The sequence below is a fragment of the Sciurus vulgaris genome (assembly GCF_902686455.1).
Source record: "Sciurus vulgaris genome assembly, chromosome: 7".
Classification (NCBI taxonomy): Eukaryota; Metazoa; Chordata; class Mammalia; order Rodentia; family Sciuridae; genus Sciurus; species Sciurus vulgaris.
The window spans coordinates 9,283,714-9,300,918 of NC_136467.1; the positions used below are offsets into that span (position 1 = coordinate 9,283,714).

General features: G+C 45.3%; 1 protein-coding gene across 4 annotated transcripts in view; it reads right to left on the minus strand.

Annotated features, from left to right (window-relative positions):
* TULP4 (TUB like protein 4) overlaps window positions 1-17,205 on the minus strand; it is a 252,081-nt gene that overhangs the window by 30,610 nt on the left and 204,266 nt on the right. For all 4 annotated transcript variants that reach the window (XR_013764990.1, XM_079146763.1, XM_079146764.1 and 1 more), the window contains exons 5-7: window positions 12,480-12,660; window positions 10,054-10,188; window positions 3,425-3,591 (exon numbers count right to left, since the gene is read on the minus strand). Coding sequence is in view for 3 of the 4 variants with exons in the window: in XM_079146763.1 (XP_079002889.1) it covers window positions 3,425-3,591; window positions 10,054-10,188; window positions 12,480-12,660 (483 nt within the window). In the remaining variant the exon portion in view is untranslated. The remainder of the gene's footprint in view (window positions 1-3,424; window positions 3,592-10,053; window positions 10,189-12,479; window positions 12,661-17,205) is intronic.

A 17,205-nucleotide genomic window follows, 5' to 3' on the forward strand; every position in this document is an offset into this window, starting at 1 on the left:
CCAAAACCCTGCTCTGCCTTTCCCTTGCTCATAAAACAAACATTCAAAGACAACGAAGTCTAAACCTCTTGGTCAGTGCTGCTGTCTTAAATGTGTCCTTCCAAAATGAAACCAAATTCCCACTACTGTGGTATTAAGAGGTGGGACATTTGGGGAATTAAGTCAGAGGAAGTGAACAGGATTAGCACCCTTATAAACCATGCTAAAGGGTGCTACCTCCCTGAATCTGTCCCTTCAGCCCTGTGAGGCACTGAATCTGCTAGCATCTTGATCTTGGACTTCCTAGACTCCACAAAACATGAGAAATACATTTCCATTATTTATAAACTACCCAGTGTAAGAGATTTTGTTATGGCAGCCTGGATGGACCAAAATGCCAGGCACTCAAGACCTGACACATCTGTCCTAAGGCACACTGTGATCCTATTACCTGTAGTTGCTTTTCATCTAACCTATGCCAGAGTAAGCTATACTCTATATCTCAAGGTAATTTATTTATTTATTTTTTAAAGAAATCATGCTATGATTGCCAGTAACTAAAGAAATTAGGAGATAACAAAAACAGCAAAGAATCCTATATTATCTTACCCTGGGACTCACAGAACTCACTAAACAATGCATAACAACAAGATGGGCAATCCTGAGGCTCAGCCACCTAGTGATCCACTGTAATTGAGACTCGACCACAGCCAGGTATGTTCTAGGCATCTGAAGTGCAATGGCAGGTAAGACAACAGGTTGCTTCATGCAGGTTCCTTATATTCCAGTGGATAAAACAACTGCTCAGATTACACAGAGAAGAATTCAGATGCTGACACATGCTAAGACAGAAACAGCACAGCAGGACGACATGGCTATGGAGGGGAGTATCGGGGGGCGGGGGCATAAAAAGCCTTTCCTGGGAGGTGAGACCTGAGCTGAGTGAGGGTGAAGAGGAGTCAGTTCTGAGAAAGGTAAGCAGATGCTCTGCAGGCAGAGTGGCCAGGGGAAGCCTCTAGGGTGGCCAGCCAGTGTCTGGTACATGAGGACGAGCAGAGGGCCTGCAGGGCCTGCTGGCAGTCTGCAGGAAGGAGCCTCTAAGGAGTTCCAAGTAGGATGACATGCTGAGCAGAAGCCTCACAGCAGGGTGTGATGGGATGAGTTCTGAACAGCACCTCTTCCAGATGAAAATCGTCCACTGATCATGCCGGTCTTCTGAAGTAGTAAATTCAGTCTTTTAAAACATGTATTTCCTCAATTCACAGTGTCTGCAACTGCTCCCTGATCAGCAGAAATGTCCGAGTGCAGCTGCAGCCCTGGCACGTGGCGTGTGGGCTGCAGCTGTTCAAGTGGCTCTTGCATTCAAAGGCACCCTGACGCTGTGGCCCTGTATGCATGAGGTACGTGAAGGAACAATGGACGAGACAGGATCCTGCTGTCAACGACCCTGAAACAGACCTTGAAGGAACAATGACAGGTCTGAGGAACATCACCAAAGCTAACAGGACAGGGTGCTGGGGGGCTGGGAAATGGAGGCCCTCTGCAGCAGTGCTTCCGTTTGGACAAAAAAACAGGCAGAGTGGCTGGGTGGCGAGCGGGGAGAAGTGTGTCCAGCAGAGGGACCAGCACGGTGGAAGAGGAAGAGACTGAGAGAGAGAATGAGAACCAGCTCATGGAGGTCCCTTTAAAGCACAAGAGACACTGGACCTTCACCTAAGCACAGCAGGAGGCTGCTTGTGTGGCAGCCAAGGAAGAATGGGGGCTTAACATTGCAGGCGAGAGGGTGGTGGCTGGTGTGGAAGGAGGGACACAGACTCCGAGACACCTAGGAGGTGAAACAGGAGGTAAGTCAGGCTGACTTGGCTCTGGCTGGAGCTGCGCATGATGGGGTCGACCTGGAAGGAAGAGCAGCTCCCTGTGCGGTGGACCCACTGCCTGAGGGCTGGACGTGCTGGAAGTGAGTGCTGGGTGGCCAACCGTGTGTGTGGTGAGCAATGTGGTCTGCCCAGGCCGCTTTCCCAGGATCCACACCTTCATAAAGACAGTGCTTAAAGCTGCAGGAGTGGCTGAAATGGCCTGAGAACTGGTGAGATAAGAGGAGGGACCAGCAGAGCTAGAAAAATCCCCACGAAGAACAAGTCCTAGTAAGACTCCCTTTCTCCAAGCTACCACAGCACCTGGGAAATATTTCTACCGCAAAATCTAAAGCATCCTGGTGTAATTATCTGTCTGTCCTCCTTAACTGGCTTCCACGCTCCTGGGAGGGATGGGTACTAGTCTCAGTACTAGTCCTGGGAGCTCAGTGCCAGACACACAGGAGCCCCTTAGAGAGCTGGCTGGATGCTTCAACAAACGAGAGGACAGTGTGTTTATTTGCCCAAGAGGATGTTATCAAAGATATATTTAATTATATCTATCAAAAATATATTAAATTCCACAACTCAACAACAAAAATAACTTGATTAAAAAATGCACAAAGGACTTGACCACACATTTCTCTAAAAACACACAAATGCCCAGGGAATACTTGAAAAAGACACTCAAGACCAGTAGTCATCAGGGAAACACAAAACAGAACCGCAATGCGATGTCACCTCGTACCTGACAGGATGGCTACCATCGAAGACCCAGAAAATGAATGGCTGTATTTGTGGAGTGGAGTATTACTCAGCCTTAAAAGGGAAGGTAAGTCTGATACAAGCCACAGGAGAGAGGAACCTTGAAGACGTCGTGTTAAGCAGAATAAGCCACAAAAACGCACATCCCGTGTGAGCCCAATTAGACGGAATACACAGTGCCAAACTCACAGAAACACGGCAGTTGCCATGGACTGGGAGAGAGCCTCCACCCGTCAGGATGCAGCCCTCTCTGCAGGGGGAGGGCATGGCACTGCTGGGGACAGGGGAGAACACCCATGACCATGACCCTTGCCCTGTGCTATGGTGTGTAACAGAGGCTCTCCCCACATTCCTCCTGAGCTGAAGTCAAGGCACCTCAGAGACTTGCTTCGAGGCCGACTCTTCTCCGGGTTACTTCCCAGTGGGGGACTGCACGTGCTGTTCAACTTCTGTGCGCTTCCCCTTGTTTCTGTCTTTTGTTAGGCAGTCCCAACTAAGAACTCATAACAATGAATTTGCCTCTCTTTTAAGTGAATAAATGAAGATTCAGCCTTCACGTCGGAGAGTCCGATTTCTCCTGCTGTTCAGCGCTAGCTCACTCTGATTATTCACTACTCACTCATGTGATTGGGAATTACAATAAGGCATTCTGGTTAAAAGGCAAAATCTGTCTCTCCCCAATGTCTCCTAGTTTGTACAACACAATTCAATTAAAGTAAATGATTGAAATAAAATTTGTCAGATAACTTAAGTGAGCGTAATGTGCTCATGAATATCTACCAGACTGGGGGCATACCAACACAGTGACTTTTCTCTAATATTGTTACCTGCACAAGAGTGTCCAGCGTGAAGATGTGCTCCCCTCGAACATTGTAGAACTTGACCATGGCACTCTTCAGAAGGGGACCGTTGGGGAGCTCGCTGAGTTGGGCCTGCCGCTCCATCCCAGCAACTGCCAGCAAGTCTCCCTGCGTACACCACTGGGCTACCACCTCTGAAACCACACAGAAGGGACAGTTGGCATGAGGATGGAACCCTCCCTCAAATGCCAGTCAGCCATACTGGCAATGTGTCTTCAGGAGTTTAAAACATAGAGATGCTAACCAAATATAAAAGTGAACCTCTCCTTTCTTTCATGAAGATAACAACAACCCATTTCTTTTAAGACTTATTATAAACAAGTTGTTACATGGGTGGAGAGAACAGTATCTCTGAAACATAACTAAATCAGGTAGAAATTCAGGTATACGAAGGTTGGCATGTTAAAGCTAGGTGGGTGGAGCAGCTGCTTGGGAGCCTGAGGCAGGAGGATCACAAGTTTGGGGGCTAGGCTGAGAAACTCAGTGAGACCCTGTCTGAGAGAGAGAGAGAGAGAGAGAGAGAGAGAGAGAGAGAGAGAGAGAGAGAGAGAGAGAGAGAGAGGGGGGGGGGGGGAGAGAGAGAGAAAGGGTGAGAGGGGAAGAAAAGGAGGCAGAGGAGAAGGAGGGAGAAGAACAACAACTATCTAAATATCTATCTGCAAGCACTTCCATAATCTATCTGCACTGAGATTGTGGAACATTTCTGTTAAGCAAGTTAAGACGACAAAACGTGTGACCACGTCAGGCCAGTGCTGTCCCACGGCTGTGCCCTCCACTTACAGAGAGGATGCTGAGTTCATACGTGCTCAGAGTAAAAAGTTAAGCTAAGCAAAGCCCAAGTGTATTTATTTGATACCTGGGTAACACTGGGCAAGTGAATCTCCGATGAAAGATATACACACATACAAGGGTACTGACTTCTTTTGAACACTTTATTTTTCTCTTTAATGCTGTCAGGTTTAGAAAATAAGATAAGCAGTCTTGCTGGGGGCAGGCAGTACTGTCAGAGAAGTTTTCACACTGGAGATGCTGACACTCATCTATAAGCCACTATTTTTCTAACAAGTGGCTGCTAAATAGTTTGTCTTATCCCAGTGTGATAATTACCTAGTTCGTGCTGGAAAACAAAGCTATAAATACCAACAAGATTCATAGCATATGTTTTCTCCCTTAAGACCAGAGAACCATAATCTGGCTTATACGAAGATCTCTGAAATCTACATCTAAGTAGCCCATTTTGCAGAGACGCTGGACTGGATTTAAAGAAGGTGCCCTGCTAGAACAGGCACGTGTGCCAGCACCAGGGCTAGAGTGCAACAGCTTCTAAGCTCCCTCACGTCACAAATGACTACGATGTCCCTCCCGAGCACCCCGAACGAGTTGCAATGCTAATACCAGCGCATTCTGAAGTCACTGACGTTCTTTCACGGGCCCTGAAAGAAAGCACACTCCCTGAAGCAAGACAGTCCCCAGGCCAGGGCTCTTTATCAAGTCTGCTACAGCAGGAACCAGGAGACAGGGCTGAGCCACAGCAGTTATAGACAAACACAAATCCATCCAAAATGATGACAGTATCAATAAAAGATTTTTTTTTATACGAATAAAGTTAAACACAAACCAGAAAACAAAAAATGAAAGAATCAAGTAAACATCCTGGTAAATAAAATTTTTAAGATGACAGGAAATGGAGTCTAAAGGATTTGTGCCTATTCTAAAATGTGCTCTGAATATTCACTGCTAGATCTAGTCTAGAGAAAAGCCTGGCAGGGATCATGAATAAAATGACCTTCAGTGCATGGCAGTGTTGGGTAGCCACACAAGAACACCACAACGAGAAGCAGCTAACAGTCAAAGTGGTAACAAGACAGAGCCTTCGGGCTCCTGGGCAGAAACAGCACTGTACATGGTAGTAATAAAGATGACAGCACTGCTGGGCGTGGTGGCGCATGCCTGACATCCCAGTGGCCTGGGAGGCCGAGGTAGGAGGATCTAAGCTCAAAGCCAACCTCAGGAACTTTAGGAGGCCCTAAGCAATTTAGCAAGACCCTGTCCCCCAAAAAATAAATAAATAAAAAGGGTTGGGGATGTGGCTCAGTGATTAAGTGCCCCCAGTTCAATCCCCAGTCCCCACCCCCCACACAAAAAAAGATGACAGCGCTAAATTTCCATGGCTCCTCATGTGACCTGCTTTGGTTAGAAGATAAGTAAAAACTGTACCATCCTTTTATTTTTTTTAAAGATTCTTTGAATTTTGTCACAAAGTGGTTTTGAAATGTTTAAGAAGGCTGCTCCCCTTATAGTGCTGGCCCGGACCACGGTGACTTCAGAGACTGCTCACAGCAGAGGCGAGCACATGCTGAGCACGCACGGTGCTTTTTCTGTTCGAGGTGAGAATGAGTCCAAATACATATGAGAGCACCCTCAGGGATTTCTTTAATTCAGCTGCAAAGTCACACTGACAGTTGTCATCTGCAAAGCAAGTTACTGTTTTATAAAGAATAAACTCCATATGAAAACTGCCACTTCTTGTTCTGGTGGTTACAGGACCTGCAGCATCAAGAGATGCAGAAACAGATGCGGGCGCTTCTGACGCTCAGCAGACCAGTCCTGGTCCACATGGTGGGCACACCGGCTGCCAGGGGAATGGGCTATTTCATAAATCCTTGACACTAGGAATTCAGGAACTTAAGAAAGAATAACCTGGAATTGTCTTGAGTCAGCAAGGGGTGCTGAGTCCTCTACAGGGTTCTGTTGGAGTTTAAAACTATTGTAGAACAAGAAATTGCAACTGAAAGTAAAGGCACATGTTCATTCAATTTCCAGATATCACTATGATGAAAAATACAGAAGCCTGGATAGAATTAGGACAGAACTTTTTTCTGTTTCAGAAATTTTTTTAAACCATGTCTATCATATTTTAAAAATCCATCTCCCATATGCTTGCCCAAGGTTTCTGTGATAACTTTTTGTTGTTTAAATCCCTAAAGATTTTATTAAGATATAACCTAGGAGGAACAAATGGATAGTATACTCAGTAGCCATCTTTTGACTTTTCCTAAAACTCCTGGCCTAGAGTTTCTGATGTCCCCCATTCAGAGAACTGGGAGTTCAGAAGCATTCAGGTGGTCCACCTTCCCAATGCACTAATTTTCTCAATGATTTGGGGCGAGGACATGGAGGGCATTTTAGCCTCTGAAGTGTTTGCAAAGAAAATCAGCAGATTCATACTGTTCAACTTTAACCAGACAGCCTTACAGACCTTTCTTGGTAAAAGGCTGGAGGGTCATATTTTCATCCAAAGTTAGGAGTGAGAAGGTTAACAAGAAACCCCTTTTGTGTCCAAATGAGGCAGCTAGGTTTTAGCATGAAAAGAGTGGTCTCAACACCACACACACTGCAGCTGCCTGGTGGCCACCTGAGGTCAACCCAGACCTCTGTCCCTTAGGTGTCCATGGTAATGAGTCATCTTTCTGTGAGCCATTAGATATACTCCTGTTTGTGTGCACACACGTGTGCATGTGGTGCGAGAGTGAGAGGAAGGAGAAGCGAGGCAATGGTAGAACAGCAGGTGGCCTCTTCAGAAAAGGCATCTTCAATGAGTGCAGTTAGGACTGAAAAAAAAGGGTCCGTGGCCAACGAGGACCAATCTGCAATCAGGGGTCCCAGCACCACTGGGAAAGCCCCTCTCCAGTCCCTCAAAGTGCCTGAAGAAATGCTAAGGGGAGGAGATTTTGCAAAACAAAGCCTGCTGGTTGAGCCCTTTTATTCAAGGCTGGGTGAAGGAAGTGCCCCTGAAAGCTGGTTTCGGTACTGGTTCCCAGCTCTTCAGGGGATACCTCAACGTATGACCAGTGACTTTTCCTCAAGAAAAAGTAAAAGTCATAGAGGGTGAGTTCACTGAACCAACTCAGTGCTTACTGTGTCCCCAGCTCGTTTCCTCCCCAGGTGGAACGTCCTGGGCAGCACCTGCAAAGCAACTCCAGATCCTGCCTCCTCCCCACTCCCAGAAATCTGCAGTGAAAACCGAGGGCAGCAGGTAATGTGGAAGAGTGCTGGCCACAGGGATGAGGGGTGACTTGGAATCCAAATTCTTCTGCACATGACATAAATTACAGCGCTGGTGATGAGCCAAAGAACATTGTGAGTCACATTTCCCCTCTTGAAAAGTTCTCTAAGACAGCTACAGAGAAAGACCCAGGGGATCAGAGGCCGTACCGACAGGTGACGGACCTGTCTTGATGGGCAGATGCCTGTGGCCACCTCCGTCAGCATTCTGCTCCTTTCCTCCCAGTGCTGACAACCACAGTCCCTAAGACAGTGGGGACAACATGGATCTGAAAAACGAAAAACACTGCTGTTCATGCTACATGGAAGACCGAGTCTTTACACATCCTGACACCAAGACAGAAAAGAGAAATCATCTACGTGAAGCACCTCCTGTCCTCCAGGCACCCGTCACTTCAATTTCATCCATCTTTCTGAAGTCAGGAAGACACAGTACATCTCTCTCCAGGAAGGTGTAAGTAATTGAAAACATTTTATTTTTATTTATTTCTTATTTATTTTATGTGGTGCTGAGAATAGAACCCAGTTTTTCACCTGGGTTAGGCAGGTGCATTACCACTGAGCCACACCCCAGCCTGAAAACATTTTAGATGACATTTAATACTTCTAGTTAGGCAAGGACTACAATGCTAAATTTGTCTAAAGTTTTAGAACATGACTCAGGTAAAAAAATCTTCACACTGGGGAGGGGTCACTTTAAATCACTTCCCCAGGTCACCTACTTCCACTCTTATTCAGCATAGCTGGTGGGGATGTGTTAGAAATGCTGCTACAATACAACATAATTTGATAGATATAATACAAGTCAATACTCTCAAAGAACCAAAAATTGTTTCCATAAGCAAGATGGTAAAAAATGAAAAAATTCACCCTGTGAAGAATAAACTGTAAAGAAGGAACTGAGAGGTAATTGTATTATTTTCAGCCATGACCAGATAGTTCATAGAGAACAAAATTCAGAATTCCAAAACTAGTAGCAGATTCTCAAGAACAAAAATAAACTTGGTTAAGAAGTTTGATAATGTAATTTTTGAAGAAAAATAGAGATTAGATTACTAACTATATGGGGGAATTTATGATGACCATGTATATTATTTAGATCCATGAAAGAACATCCAAAAGACAATTTATATAAAAGTAAAGGAATTTAAGTTCATCATCAGCATGAAAATACTTACTCAGCTCCTAGTGGGGGTCTATCTATGGTATAAAGGAGGACTTTTCCATAGTTCCTGTCCCACAGGACTTTATAGGCTAAATAATTCCTTAAAAATCTGGTTCTGAAAACAGCAGAAGGGGATACCCAAAAAGCAGTATAATTTACTTCTAAAAATATTCCATAGTTTTTAAATAGAATTAGTAAGTGCTTGGGGGTTGTGCAGAGATGTAAGACTTATTTCCGCCAACTGTCAGTCACATATATAGATCTGATTCCTGAAGAAGCAGCAGTACAGGGCAGGGACTCTCTAGACTGACAGCCAGTTTTGAATGGCAGTAACAAGGTTGCCGTCAAGGTCCTGGCTTGCTTCTCACCGCCGCATTCAGGTTTTAGTAGGTCCTTTGAAAAACATCAACCAGAGGCAATCCAGGAACTGAATTTGTGTGTGTGTGTGTGTGTGTGTGTGTGTGTGTGTGTGTGTGTGTGTGTGTGTGTGTGTAGGGGGTGCGTATCAGGTACTGAACCTAAAGGCACTTTACCACTGAGCCATATCCCCAGATCTTGTTTATATTTTATTTAGAGTTGTTTAGGGCCTTGCTAAGATGTGAAGGCTGGCTTTGAACTTGCAATTCTCCTGCCTCAGCCTCTCAAATCACTGGAATTACAGGTGTGCCACCACACTTGGCCAGGAACTGAATTTTTAAATCTTTCTACACTGTACCATTCAATCCTGAAGAGACAGACTGTTTTTCCAAAGAACTCACCAGGGTCACAACATCAGTAGGATTTTTGAATTGAAAAATGCAGAGCCAATGCCTATGACCACTGATTCTCCTGTGACGACGTTTCATGAGACCTAGTCAGAAGGCATCAGCACTTGATGGCTGCCTTTCACATCCACTTCTCCATCTGGCAGTTGCGGAACCTCCACAAGTCTTTCAAGGTGGCATTACTGTACAATGATCGGTCCCTTAATAAGTCTGCCAGATTCTTAAAATTACAGGGGCTTCTGTGTAAATGATGACTTGTGCACCATCTGCTGCCTCAGGAATGGCAGGTGCTGGCATCTGTTTACTGTGCAGACAGTGTGAGCCATATGCAAACACACTGTACACCTGGGAGGGTCGTCTTGTCAGAGTGAGAAAGGAGCAGGCTAAGAAGACTAATGGGAATCCCTCCTCAAGATAAGACAAGGAATGGAGTTGTCAGATAAACAGAGGAGCTAGAGGAGTGACCTTTGCTAACAAACTCCATTAGGCCCAGAAGAAGTCACTGCAGAGGACAGGAATCAATAAGTACTGGGTGTGCGGCACCAGCTCAGAAGGCACTCAAGCACATGGCCGCAGGGATGGGGCATGGCAGCGTTTTGTACCTTTCAGCCCTGAGCGGATGACAGTGGGAGACAAGTCATCGTAGTTGTTCATTAAGCTGATGTCTCCCGAGGTGAAGCTGACGGTGAGCAGAGGCTTGATGTTCTGCACTGGGATGGGGTACGCTGCGGGACCATCTGTGGAAACACAAGTGCCAAGTGAGAAGCAGGCAACGAGCATGTGCCCCAGTCCAGGTGCCTGCGCTGCACTCTCATGTGGTGCCCGAAAAACTGCCTGATGACGCGGTCTCACTCTGGACTGAGATCTCACCAAATGAGGCAGCTACTGTACCACTCAGGAGCCACAGAGGTCACCAGCAGGGCACTAGCAGAAGACCTCAGAATGAGAAGGACATGGAATACGCAGCCTGAGGCAACTGCAGGGTGCTGAAAACATGTGTGAGGTTTACTAACTTGTATATTAGTGTGTCACGCAAATTAATAAATGCAAATTATTTTAATGCCACACAACATACAAGAATGGTGGGAAGAAAGATTAAAATTTTTTCTTAATTTGGGTCCAAGGCATCAAAAAAAGCTCTTTTCAACTCATACTAACTGCTCTTTCATTGAAGGTTACAGAGCCACAGTAGCCACTATGAATTCTTTCCCACTTAAGTTTTTCCCATAAAAGAAAATTTGGAAAGAAGTCTGAAGTTGGATGTGCTACACCCACAGCACCTGGCCAGCATAAAGAAAATCCTGCTTGAACATTCCAGGAGTGCTCATATGTGAGGGGCCATGGACTGGGTCCTCCATGTGTTGTTTGGGAAAGTGGAAGTCCCTCTACGTACTGGGTGAGTCAGGCTTGTTCAGAAGGCTTTTGGGAGTGTCACAGCCACACTGAGCTCAACTCCAGCAGCCACCCAGGGTGGCCTGCCCAACACCCACCTGACTTAGTGTCTTCACACTAAGGCACTGTGCTACACCTATCTCTGCACTCAACTTTCTAAGCCACCAAGAGTACTGTTACATCTGAAAGGCAAACACCTGCCATTCCCTGAAGTGCCCCACTGCTTCGCTGCCCACACTGAGAAGGGTGACTGGCTACAGGAGCACCAGTGATTGACTGGTGTCTTGGACTGACTCTGACTTGCTTTGTAAATTTGGTCTCTGGATCCCATTTCTTCAAGTAATAAAATGGTTTGAGTGAATCTGAAACCAGATTCTCCAGAAAGGAGTTCTATGCTGAGTCCATGTTTTAAAGTCATTGACTTTCTTGCTCAGAGACTGGAGAAACATGACCAACACTTCACTTGAGGTCAGCGTCTATTAGGAGAGGAAAAGTTACCTCCCAAATAGATTTATGGGTGCTAGGAACTTTCTCCCTCCCAAGACCCAATGATTCTGGAACCCTATAGCCAACCTTAACGTTTTTCATGTGGGGAACCACACCTTCTCATATACACGCACAAACACGTGCATGTTGCTGGGAAGCATACCATCTTATTTCTGTCTCTGTGTCAAGAAGGAGAAGTACCAATGGAGGCAGATGCTGATGGGGTGACTTCCAACTTTCCCTGGGCCAGTTCCTCATGGGATGATAGGCCCCAGGGTGGCAGGAGAGGTCAGAAACTGTCCAGTGTGTACCCAACTCAAGGACACACAGCTGTGCTTGCAGGCTGGGCCAGCAAAAGGACAGCAGCCTGCAACGGCGTGACCACTTCCGATCAAGGAGCCATTCCCTTCCACCATGTCATAATACATTTTTCCTTAAAAAAAAAGATGGGTGCAGGGTATGGGACACTGGTGAAGGGTGCAGGCCAGGCTGCCACCGATTCTGGTGAAGGGCAGAACCGCACTGAGGCTTCCTTCTACTTCTTTTTGGTCTCCTAAAGTGAGGAGGGATGAAACACGCTAGAGCACAGGAGGCTGGAGTCTGAGACCACCAGGAGTGTCAGGTACCACTGTGAGGCTCACCGAGGGATGGAGCGTCACGTCACGTGACCTGAGAAAGGGGTCTAGCTTCTGCCTGAATCAGGAGAGCAGACAAAGACATGGAGTATGGCCCTGGTGCTGGTCTTTGCTGCAGCAGAGCTGACCCTCTTCTCACTCAGTGAAGCTACAGGCTTCAGTACCCTGAGGGATCCGTCCATGCCACACATGAAGCTAAACCCCACAGCACCCCAGGGACAGAGGAAGAGCCATGTCTCACTTTATATCTAGGAAAACTTAAGCCCACAGAGCATAATCAACTTCACCACTGATCCTGAGAAAAGGGATAGCAGAGAGGAGGCGGTCACACCAAAAGAGGAGATGAACCCAGCTGTGCCTTGCATTTCAGTTCAAGAACTTTTCCCAGTAAGTTAGAAAGCCACACTGGTAAACCTTCACTGGTAAACCTTTCCTTTTCCAAATCAATTCCTTCTCCTTCTGTTGTTCCCTTCTGTTAAATGAGGAGAAAAGTGAGGCTCCAGAGAGCTGGCTACCTTGGGGGGGGGAGTAGTCGTCTGAGTCCGTATCACTCTCGCTGCTGTCTTCCACCAGGAAGATGGGGTAGTTCCAGGACATGCTAAGGATGCCGTCAGACTCATGCAGGAGGACATGGGCCAGCATTCTGCCGTGGCAGTCCATGACAATCACCTGCCCGTCAGCCGTGCCAAACAGCACCTGCAACCAAGGACCAGGATCATCAACTGAGTGGGACAAAGTGCTTTGGTTTCTGGCAAACCTTGCTGTCTCAAGTGGTTTTAGGACAAAATATATCTAGATTAAAAAAATATACCAGTGAAGTAACTGAGAGTGACATAAAATACTAAATAGCAGCCCCTTAGGTGGCCATTTTTGCAAGAATTCTAACCTCTAATATTGAAATGCAACTAACAGCAAAATGAACACATTATGTATGGACATTTCCAAATGATACCAGAAAAATTTATTTTTCTTGTGTTTTTTGGTTGGAGAAGAAGGGTTAAGAAAAAGACAATATTCATTTACTTTTCTAGAAAATAAAGACAAAGCAGTGTTACGATTTTCTTAACTTTAGAAGAAAGTGTTTAAATTTGTTGACCAAAGAAAATATATTTGGTTATGTATACATGTTGTCGACATATATGAAAAACAATGCTCTTGAAATAATTTCTAATGTTTAATGTGTGATGTTTCATTTCCTTGAGAACGATAATGGCATTAATGAGTTAATAATTAATGTAATGATGTATGAATGGTATTAATACATCATTGAGGGCTGACTTTGTGCTAATAAGCACAGTGTTAAAAGCTTCACTGGGCATGGTGGCTCATGCCTATAATCCCAGCAGCTGGGGAGGCAGGGGATTACAAGTTCAAAGCCAGCCTCAGCAAATTAGCAAGTCCCTAAGCAACTCAGTGAGACCCTGTCACTAAACAAAATATAAAAAGGGGCTGGGGATATGGCTCAGTGGTTAAGTGCCCCTGGGTTCAATACCTGGTGCCAAGAAAAAAAAAAAAAAAAAAAAAAAGCTTTACTTCATTAACTACCAAAATCTCATGTCCTAGTATTGTTGAATGGAACCTGGATGGGTCCCAGTACCTGAGTACACTGAGGGGCACTCCTGGAAATTTTTCGTGGCTTCATCAAATCCATGTACACAGAGAAACGTGCTGGGGTGGTGCAGGCAGGCGCTGAGCAGGTGTTAACACCCTCCCAGGAATAGCCCAGGCACCTCCCTGAAGCTGAAAGCCTCTGCTGATTCAGCACATTCCCAGATGGATGTCCTAAGAGGTGCCTTGGGACTTAGGAAGCAGGACCTGCATTACCTTCTGCTTTGTGTGATAGTCTCTGAAGTTTCCTGCATCTGTTGCCATTAACATTTGTATTTTTGGGTCTAATGGAATTTGTCTATCCATCAGCATCTCATTGTGGCAACCATGGAAATCACTATAGACTCAAATCATTTTATAGACTCAAATAACTAGGGAGAAGTCAAGTAGGCCACCACACTACAAGGCAGTCAGGCCAGGCTGTCTGAGTAGAAAGCTAGAACTTACACCCAGAGAGAGTTACTTGAGGCCTCTGTGTCCTTGCTTCTCTTTGCTTGGGATTCTGACATAACTTCCCTAGCAGCAGACTACACTGCTGTATCCTGGCACCTGACAGCTTGGGTGCCCAGTGGGCACTCATAATATATTTCGTGAAATGAATGAATTAAAGTCAGCGACAACTAAAGGCAATTCTGCTGATGACTGAGATAGATTAGCTGCAAGGGAAGACATGTTGCACTTAAGTAGTAATAAGCTCATAGAGTTACAGAGTTGATCATAGCTGTTTTAGAAGAAATCAATTATTTATCAAATAGTCTATTAATCAATATCTATATTTTAATGAATGAACACTAAAAGAAGGTTAAAACAACTTCCCCCAGAGACAGTGATGAGTTCATTAGTGTATACCGCATAAAGGAAAACCAGATGAAACTGCTTTGGAACATGGTGAAACTCGTTTTAGAAATAGTTGAAATTCGGGCTGTCAGTATTCAGTGGCATGGCATGTCTACAAAGCTCTCCTCCAATAGTCTCAGGGGTGGGGACCTCAAGGCATGGCTCAGACCTGCTGGATTTAGCCCTGGAAAGCAGACACTTAATGTGCTTGGTAAGCAGTTTTCAACAACAGTAAACATAGGATGTGTCTTCTCCAAACTTTACCTGAGATGTGCAATTTGCATGTTTCACAGGAGAAAGAGGTACAGAAATTCCAAATGTGACACTAGTGCTATGGGTGATGTGCACGGAACAGGTTCTTCTACATTCTCATTTACCCACTGTGGGTGTGAGTGCTGGGGGGTGTGGAACCCAGGAAATCAGCATGCTAGGCAAGTATTCTATCACTGAGTTCCATCCCCAGTCCTATTCACTGTTTTGAAAAGGTGACCTGTGAGCCTTCATGCCAGGTGAAGGGATTATTTTATCACATAAGACTCTACTGATGAAAATAGCCCATTAGCAGTGCCAGCAAACGATTACTCTGCAGGAGCAGGCAGGACTTGCGAATACCAATTCCAAATGACTTCCCAGAGTCATCCCTGTTCTGAGTCCTCCTATCACCATAGTCTTACCCACTTTGGCACCTTTGTTATTCTCCTATCTTAACTATGTGGTTTTTGATTTCCTTCTGATTCCCATGCCAGACTATAAGCGTCTAAGGGCATGGACTGAATGTCTGTGTACCCTCCAGATTTATATGTTGATGGCATTTGGAGGCAGGGCTTTGGGGAAGTGATCAGCTTTAGATGAGGCCATGAGAGTGGGGTCCTTGTGATGAGCCATCTGAGCTTGTGTGGCTTCTCTCTCCACCACCAACACAGGGAAGGCCATGGGAGGACACAGAGAAAGGGCAACCATCTGTGAGTAGGAAGGGAGCCCTCACCTGAAACATCTGGCACCTTGATCTTCAACCTTCAAAACTCCAGAATGGTGAGGCCACCCTCAGTTGTTGCAGCCACCGGATCTGTGGTATCTTGTTACAGTGGCCCAAGCTGAGACCTGAACCACATGAGCTTTGCTCACCAGTGTCTTCCCAGAACCTGTCATCATGCGCGATGCGCAGTAAAGTGTGAGTGAATGGAGGGTGGGCATGTCTCTGCACTGAGTAATGTCCTTATTTTTCCCATTTTAGAGAAAAAGAACAGTTACCAGATAGAAGAACAGACGTATCATTTCTGAATAAAAGGCTTGTTATCAGTCTTCAGCATCACACCAACGCAAAACACAACAACAACAACAAAACGGCCTCCAGGTCCCCCACATTGATCCACAACTAGGGACTCCCATGGAAAGACAGTCTGTGATTAAGATGGAAGGAAAGTGGAGAGAAGCAGCATTTACAGTCTAGCTGTCAGCAGTGATGGAGGAAGCTACTCTGTTTTGGAACAAGTATGTCACAGATAACTGACGAACACGGATAAAACATGAAATCAGATTTTAAAAAATCTCCTCTCCCTTATAAAAGTTGGTTTCATGCCTAATGACTTCCAATGAGATAAAGCTTATGCAAGCAAAGGACTTCAGGAGAACGAGACAGAGTCTGAGAATAATGAATACACACATGGCAAAGGCATCAATCTCTGCTGTGTCTGCTCCCTAATCCTAGGCACGTAATGAGCCAGCTTGAGACAGGCAGATACTGGGGGTTCCTTTCCAGGCACAACCTCCCCTTGTCCTACTATGGTCCTAGCTCTCCTCTCTCCCTTAAGAGAGCACAACTAGACCCAGATTCCATTCTCAGCAGACACCATGGCAAGCCTCTCCTCTGAGTTCCAGACTTATATACTGAGCTACCTCCAGGTCTTTTTTCCCTGCATGCGCTCCAGACCCACTGAAGTCAACATACTCAAAATGAAACGTGTTTGTGTCTTTATCTCAAGCAAACACACAACCAGTTCCCTTCTAGCTAACACAGTGGCTTGTGTTTCATTTCCAATGTTCAATGTAATGTCTAGTATCTCATGTGAAGAGCTCTAGAGACCCGTCACACAGAATTAATCTCACAAGAACCATGGTTCCCCAGCACCCTGAACTTGGCTCTGGTACTGTGTGTCTTTTTCCCAGTAAAAAGCTTCTTGAAGACAGGTCTGCATTCCTAGCTTATAATATGATGCTGTCCTGTGTAGATGCTCAACGACTAATGAATGAATTCCTGTCCAACTTTTTTGGCTTTTGCCCAAGTTTTCTTATCAATGAAAGAATAACATTTTTCCTTTCTTCTGAAAACTAGAAACCAATGCTCAACTCCTCCTATGAAACTGTTCCCCAAAACACTGTCAATGATGAATCATGCAAATTTTTGCCCTATATTTTCCAGCTGTTTCCTTTTGTGGCTTACAGGCCTCGCAGGGCAGGTACAATGCTCCTTCTGTGATGTGTACATCAAGACCACATTTGACAGAAATGTATGAGTCAGGCCATACCAGTTCAATGGCTATCTCTTTGGGTTTATTTTATTTTTCAGCCTTGAATATACCTGCAGGGCAGTTTTTAATAGCAATGCAATTATGGTATACATATATAATCTTTTCATTTCAATGCAATCCATTTTAAGCTATTTTTAGACAAACACCATTATTACCAGTAGTTTAAAATAAACCAAGCCATAAACCAAAGGCAGGTGGAGAGAGGACACCAAGTCATCCAAAAGATCTGTCTGGAAGCAGTGGCATCTCACTGGCACTGCTTCCTTTG